General features: G+C 39.5%; 1 protein-coding gene across 1 annotated transcript; it reads right to left on the bottom strand.

Moving 5' to 3' along the window:
* Positions 1-770: 770 nt before the first annotated feature.
* On the bottom strand, positions 771-7,655 carry LOC122558690 (uncharacterized). Its single transcript, XM_043707482.2, has 6 exons — positions 7,533-7,655; positions 7,125-7,439; positions 4,681-4,995; positions 2,766-2,882; positions 2,082-2,125; positions 771-1,563 (listed from the first exon to the last, which is right to left on the bottom strand). Exons 1-6 carry the CDS (start codon positions 7,585-7,587, stop codon positions 1,426-1,428), a joined length of 984 nt encoding a protein of 327 aa, XP_043563417.1. The 5' UTR covers positions 7,588-7,655; the 3' UTR covers positions 771-1,425.
* Between the last annotated feature and the right edge of the window lie 310 nt (positions 7,656-7,965).

Here is a 7,965-nt window from a genome sequence, read left to right as displayed (position 1 = left end):
GAAGGCTCAAATTACCAATGGCGAAGTCCTACTTTTATGCTCTATATTTCTAAGTTACGTTCATGAGTCATGTTTACTTGAAATACTGGAACTGCATTATCATTTCATTTTACAGAAATGAAATTAAATAAATCATTTCAGATATGATCTGGTCGAGAGAAGGAAGACACATTGTTATCTCAGGACCATGTGTGTTTGCTCATCAGCAATAATGCAGGGATTGCGACTTCTGAACGCAAAGGAAGATTCCAGAATGGATGCAGAAATCTCTGTTAGAGAGATTTTCTGTTCACCATGGCAGTTTAAATTTAATAAAGTCAACAAGATGCCCTAACTTTCAGTAGTTGTGATGCCAGCAACAGGTAAACTGCTAATGACATTGAATTAGATTAGATTAGATTAGATTACTTTACAGTGTGGAAACAGGCCCTTCGGCCCAACAAGTCCACACCCCAACAAGTCCACACCGACCCGCCGAAGCGTAACCCACCCATACCCCTACATTTACCCCTTACCTAACACTACGGGCAATTTAGCATGGCCACTTCACCTGACCTGCACATCTTTCGATTGTGGGAGGAAACCGGAGCACCCGGAGGAAACCCACACAGACACGGGGAGAACGTGCAAACTCCACACAGTCAGTCGCCTGAGGCGCGAATTGAACCCGGGTCTCTGGCGCTGCGAGGCAGCAGTGCTAACCACTGTGCCACCGTGCCGCCCATAAATTATACACACACACACGCACACAGCAAGCCAAATGTTAAAACCACTACCATTTTAATTTTTATTTTGAAATACCAAAATTAACAATATGCTTCGATGTTGATAGAAGTAAAAGTATCAGCAAAATCAAACCATAGAAAGTATGTTTATAACATGTGACTTTTTTCTCAAAAGGTATCTACTTGGAATTGCATAGCAAAACAGTAGCTTTAAGGGATCAAGTTCATTATTTAATCATAATGTTACATAAAGTATGTTGTTAAACAGTAGCTCCTCAATCAGTCAAGTGTAACCCCTTCCAGGAATGACTACTAACCTGATTGGAAGTGAAGATAATTGATGTCTGTGGCGACCCTTGCAACCCGCATTGAACACAAGCATTGCTTCACTGATTTTTTTTTGCTGATTTCTCTTTGCTCTGCATATGCACAGATTTGCAAAGGCTTTGTAGGTTTAGGGGGAAGTGCTGATAGTTGCTTATTCGTTGTTATCACCTCAAAACTCCGGCCATCTGCACATGTTTAGCCGTTGCATTGGGCTAAGCTTAATATCCGTGAGAATGACAACTGAACTAGAAGACATTAGGGGAACTACAATGTCACGTTTATAACTAGGGACAATATACAAAACTGAAAGGCATCTGCAATGCAGCAAACATCGACATAATTAGAAACTTGTTGCCGTGTAGACGATTGGTGCTTATCTCTTTTGATGTACATTCCTAATTTCTGCATATTCTGTGCCTTTTTCTTTCGTCCTTGGATTTCCATTTTTCATAGAACTAACTGGCTGGACAGTGGCATAAGTCAACGAATTATCAATTGTTTCTTGAAAAGTCTAAAAAAATTGATAAAATTAGCTCAACTATGCAATAGAATATATCACAGAAAGCGTATTAAAGTAATACAGAAATCATAAAGTTTGTTTAGTTTTGTTATTGCATCAAACTTAATGTCATTTAGTCTAATTAGCATCCTTCTCAAAAATGTGTGCTTTCAAATAGATTGTCCTAAATTCATGATCACTGCTAATTTAGTTTGCCATCATTAGAACATTGTTCTGAATGCACGATATTTAATGTTCATCACTGTTTCACGAGTCATGTGGTTGATATTGTGCGAGAATCGTGGAACATTGCCTCGATGTTCTGTCCATGTTCTTAGTATCAGGCATCTATTTAGCCCTATTCACCCGTCTTTTCTAAACTCTTCATTTACTTTTTTGAAAACGTTGTTGCCTTCTTTCACATTGTATATGAATAAAATGTCCAGATTTTCAGGTGTGGAGTTTCACCTTCCAATAGCCATATGGAAATAATTGCTTGTACTTAAAATGTAGGATAGGTATAAACTTACAGAGTTGCCACAATGGCTTGCTTCATCGTTTCCCTGTCTGTTTGCTAAAACACAAAATTCCACATGTTATTGCAAGAAATGATTCCGCAAGTACTATATAGTAAATGTCAATTTACAGTCAGGGCAAAGTAAGACATATCTACTCTTCCATTGGTTAGCAAATGGGAGCAAAATTACTGACTCAATTTCTGTCTATAACGTGGATAAAAATGTTGGATAAATGTTTCTCTTAGTGTATTTGATCACACAGATCCCCGAAAGCAGACTTCCGACTTTTTAGATTGTACAACTTACAGTGTGGAAACAGGCCTTTCGGCCCAATAAGTCCACACCGACCCGCCGAAGCGCATACCCACCCAGACCCACTCCCCTTCACCTTCCCTTCACATACCCCTTCACCTAACACTATGGGCAATTTAGCATGGCCAATTCACCTAGCCTGCACATTTTTGGATTGTAGGAGGAAGCCGGAGCAGCCGGAGGAAACCCACGCAGACACGGGGAGAATGTGCAAACTCCACACAGTCAGTCGCCTGAGGCGTGAATTGAACACTTGGTTGTAAAAAGAAGTAAAAACTGAGAAAATATACCTTTACACTCATACCAATATTAAAGCAATATTGTATTTCACAACTTCTGTTAGTTTTTGAATGGTTTCCGTTAAATGATAGTATGATATCTTACCTTTGTGGTTAGTGAATATGTGCCACATTCTAATGATAGCCAGCAGTGCCAAAAACATCAGTACAAATCCTGCGCATGCAAAGATCCGTACGTAAGTGCGAAATATGTTGTCATCGTCTGCAACATTAATACTCACTTTCAGAAATGGTGCTATCTATGACAATTAAGCTTTTTTTCAATGTTTCACGAGTTAATTCCTTCAAGTTGTACTCCCCTTTGTCATCATGTGGAATTCTATCAAAGCATGCCTTTGTGGAGTTTTATTATGTTAGGTATGTCTTGATGTAACTAGTTCAGAGGATATGGTCTGTCAAAAATTGCGAACCTAACTGTTCTGGAAATTAGGACTAGGGTGAAGCACTTGTTATACTGAACAGATTTTGCAAACTCAGGTAATGCTTAGTTTCCATGGTTATTACTGCAGTGTAATTCCTAGCACCGACTCATTCAGCAGCAGACAATGAAATGTGATGTTGCCATACAATTATTGAGATCTATAAAATAAAAGAAGGCTTTACGTGTTCATGCCAGTAAGGAATAACTACTTAACTATTAAAATCACAATTTCCAGCACTTAACCAAAAGTCTCATATGCCTTTGCAAGTACAGTATATATCCACATACTTCTTAAATTTTATGAGGGTTTCTATCTCTACCACACTTACAGTCAGTGAATTCCAAATTTCCCCCACCTTCTGGTGAAAACGCTTTTTTCCCCTCACATCTGGTCTAAACCTTCTGCTTCTTAGCTTAAATCTATTTGCTCCACCCACTCTCCCTACCCCCATTCAGTGATCGCTCCATTAATTGGAACAGTTTCTTCCTCCTTTTACCCTATCCGTACCCCTCCTAATTTTATAAATCTCAGTCAAGTCCCTTCTCAATTTCACTTGCTCTAAGAAAACATCCCAGTCTGTCCAATCTGTCTCATAACTGAAACTCTGCAGTCCAAGCAATATCATGGTATATCTTCTCTGCATCGTCTCCTGTACAATCACATCCCTCCTATAATGTGGAATCCAGAACTGCATATCATACACTAGCTGTGGCGAACGAACAATTTTATATAGTTCCAGAATAACTTCCCTGTTTTTAAATTTACGCCTTGGCTATCAACAGCAAATACACCAAATGCCTTCTTAATCAATTCATCAATTCGCTGCCCTAAAACTTAAGTGGCTAGTGTATGTGCGTAACAAGCATACCATCTGATCCTCAATGCTTCGTAGGGTCCCACCTTTTACAATGTATTCCCTGCCTTGCCTGTCCTGTCCAATTACATCAGCATGCATTTTTCTGGATTGAGTTCCACTTCTCACTGATCATCTCATCTGACCAGTTCGTCCATAGCCTTGTGTAATCTAAAGTAACCCTACTTAATATTTACCTTCCACCGTCTTTTTTGTATTATCTGTGAACTTATTGATCAACCCTCATACATTAAAGTTTAAATCATTTACATAAACAGAAACTGCAGGGGCCTCACACCGATCCGTGTGGGACCCCATTGAACTCAGGTTTTCAATTGGAAAAACGCCTGTCAGCCATAACTATCTGCTCCTTGCTTCTCAGCTAATTATGGACCCAATTTGCCAAATTTCCTTGGATCCAATGATCTGCTATACTTTCTTCCACTTTCCCGTGCGGGATTGCATCAAAACGTAGCTGAAATCGGAATAGAGTGTATCAAAAGCATTGTCGTTGTCTGCATATATTTTCACCTCTTTGCAAAATTAAATTAGGTTGATCAGGCATGACCTCCTCGTTACAGATCATAGGTTGTGAGATTTTACGCAGAGAAATATTGCACTTGCAGGTTTCTTATAATTTGGATTGTGCAAGTACGTTCTGAGCTTTTGTGTCAGATTATATCTGAGGCTTTTTGATTTTGCGTCTGCTGAGCGTAGAATCTTACCTAGACGAGAAATAGGGACCAAGTAAATGGCCATGGCTGGAATCTGTAGGGTCGCTTGAGACATCAGACAGACAAAAACAGTTCTTCCTTGGATAGGCCGTGCTTCTTCCAAATAGCTTGAAACTTTATACAGCCCTGCTCCACTGAGTTGCTTCGTCGTCGTATTTATCCCATTCTCAATGCTTCGATTATTTTTGTACCAAGTGATAGTCAGACCGTCCAGGAAAACCAAATCCATTTCACATACCAAAGACAAAGAACTGTGCGCAGTACTTTCAGAGGGACGGGAAACAATCCTCACTGGAGTTGGAGAAGCTGGTGAAACAACGAACAAGGAAGTTAATAATCTCGTCTGGTCTGCAAATTAGAATGGCGTCCCTTTTCAATTATTCTGGATAGACTATAACAGCAAATAACAGCAAATAGCATGAATGGTAATGGTGAAGTGAATGCTTTGTCTATCAATTATGATCTTCTATATAATTATAGAATGCTACAGCAAACCTGCTATTTTGGTCTATCCTGCCCACGCTGCTTTCTTGGAAGTATTATGCAATAATGTTCTCGTATCTGTTCTTTCCTTTCGGTGTGAAAATGACCAGGTTCAAGCATTGATCCACGGCCCTTTGGAGTTCCTACTGAACATGCTTCTAATGGCCTTCCAGATAGCATATTCGGATTATAGCAACCTGCAAGTGGGGTTGGATCTCTAAATTTATTTCAAATTTCCCTGGATCACCAAATTTATCTTTCCTGCATCACCTGATGAGAGAGAAAACAAATTAAAGATTGTTCAAAGAATTTCAGGATGCCACGGTAGTGAATATGAGATAGCTTTCCTTTTGGCAAACTTTAATACGCCATCAATATGTGACCAGAGGAAACTTCCAGAATGTATTCAATCTGTGTGGCTACTTACAGTGAGCAGAGGAATTGTCGCCTCAAAGCCACAATCCATCTTGCTGCTGAAATAAACATGGGAGGCATAACATGATTGAGAACTCTATAGTCTCAGTCTGGGACTGAGATGTTCTTACATTTCACGAGTTACTTCAGAGTGGGAGATATATCGGAGATTAAAACTGAGGCAAATAGAGTTTACAAAATTCAGGAAACAAGTAATTGCATTCGTTATTAAGTTTTGTTTCTGCTTCTGAAGGGATTTGAGGTGATTCAACGTCTTGCGTTAGCCCACCAAAAACTGACCAAATCGATTGAAAACTACAAATGCGACCAAACATCCGAATGTTTGATTCTTCGAGCTGGAACGCACAATGTTCTCATAGCACGTGGAAACACGCTTCATTCCAAGACGGGTGTCAGCTCCAAGCTCTACTCAATGGATTTGGAGGAACAATCAAGGCCAATCCTTTAGAATTGTACGGAGAGAGCGCTGCAATGGGAAACAGGCCGTCCATCCAGGGGAATACACCAAAACCCATTCTGACCTCTTCAATGAAAGTAAAATATCCTCTAGTATTGATCAGACAAGTTAATTGTAATTGTCCCAATTTTTTGGTCAATATGTATCCACCAAGCATTATCACTAATTATCTGGTAGGTTCAGATTTCTGCTTTTAAAGCATTTTGCCATTATGTCAGCTATAGTTAACTAACACTTTAAAATACGTAATGATGTGGAAAAGAATTTGCAACATCGAAGTCTTTCTTTTTTTTACCGCAGACAAACTGGCACACAACATTCAAAGCTGATCACATGCAGCAAATTTGGACATCATGTTTTGATTGAAATTAGATTTCAAATGCATTTAAACGACTTTTAGCTTGACTGTCCTTGTTGAGACAGTCAGCAAAAACAAGTTTAATACTGTCAAATGTTTCCTATACTGAACAATGTTCAAGTAATTTTCCACTCAATATCCATACTTGAATGACATGGAAACGCTTAGAATAATGTCTACCGTGTAAACAGAGGCCATTCGGTCCATCAAGAGTGCACCGACCATCCAAAGAGCACACTACCCAGACCTAGTCCTGCACCCTATCCTACTAGCCTGCATATCCCTGGACTTTACTGGATAATTTAGCATTGTCAATCCACATATCCTGCAAATCTTAGGCTATGGGAAGAAACCAAAGCATTAGCCACGGTTAGTTGACTATGTGGAGTTTGCACGTTCGCCCGTGTCAGTATGGGTTTACTCTGGGTGTTTTGGTTTCCTCCAATAGTGCAAAGATGTGCAGATTAGTTGGTCTGTGCGAGTTTTCATGCATGAAATAATCGAAACAATGTTAGAAAATCAAGATCGTGGAACCTCGACGTAGAGGGATATCATCTGATTCATAATTAAATATTTCTTTTGAAACATTTATTTTCTAATTTAATGGAACGCCCAAGGAAGAGAAAAACGTGTTGCCAGTTACATTTTTCTAATTGTAATAAGATAGAGAATTTTCAGTCTACTCCATTGACCATCTCTTACCACGGACGACAAGTGTTGATCCACTTCCATTTGCGGCTCTTTTTCCCGGGCATGTCAGTCTGCAATAATAGACTCCAGAGTCTTGGACACTGATATTCAGGAGTTGTAATGAGGCTCTTCCTTTCTCGATGAAAAGTCGTTTCCTGTTGTCTGATCCAAAATGAATGAATTCATTTTCACCAAGTTTCCACCAATAAATGATCGCCTGTTTGTCTTGAAAAACAGAAAACGTGCAATAGAATGTGAGGTTTGTGCCAGTTGTGGCATAGATACGTTCGGGGATCTGGGACACTTCAACAGGAACATCAGCAGCAACTGTAAAAGAAAAGTGTTTGCAAAACACTGAGGAAGATTTAGAGAGATAACATGAGACAAACATAAAGACAAAGAGCGAATTCTGGAACATACCAATGAAAATAATCTTTATGAGCTGTATACTCTGAAACACAGCCTTCACAGCCATATCATCAAATGGTTCTTGAAGTTTGAAGGTAACACGAAAGACACAGTGTTTGGCGAAAAATGCCAGTGTGTAACCTAATGAGTAGTGTGAGGCAATGCCGTTGGAGGTTCATGTCTGTGGTTCGAGTTTAAGCGGGAAATGGAGGCGTGCGTTTTATGTACGTCAGGCCCGCATCACATGAAGCAATGTTAACTCAGTGCAGCATCAGACTTATGGATCCATTTAAAAGTTTTGTTAGATTTTATCCCAGGTTGTACTTGATAAAATGATTGATTGACTCAGTTAACCTTTATAATCTTAACGTGATAAGTTGACGTCTAGTTGTGACAGGCACAGCTGCAATGCTCAGAACGGATTGATACATAATATCCTGTACCT

The sequence above is a fragment of the Chiloscyllium plagiosum genome, unplaced genomic scaffold (assembly GCF_037043375.1).
Source record: "Chiloscyllium plagiosum isolate Xiang-an unplaced genomic scaffold, Cpla_swu_hap1 HiC_scaffold_17, whole genome shotgun sequence".
NCBI classification, from domain to species: domain Eukaryota; kingdom Metazoa; phylum Chordata; class Chondrichthyes; order Orectolobiformes; family Hemiscylliidae; genus Chiloscyllium; species Chiloscyllium plagiosum.
The sequence above is the reverse complement of the archived record's forward strand: the minus strand, read 5'-3'. Positions and strand labels throughout refer to the sequence as shown.

Bases quoted from the DNA above. Each gene is read 5' to 3' on its own strand.
- LOC122558690 (XM_043707482.2), bottom strand. From the start codon at position 7,587: ATGGCTGTGAAGGCTGTGTTTCAGAGTATACAGCTCATAAAGATTATT. The intron at 4,996-7,124 runs GTAAGAGATGGT...TTGTTTCACCAG, and splicing joins ATCAACACTTGTCGTCCGTG to CTTCTCCAACTCCAGTGAGG. The intron at 1,564-2,081 runs GTAAGTTTATAC...CAATTTTTTTAG, and splicing joins CAAGCCATTGTGGCAACTCT to ACTTTTCAAGAAACAATTGA.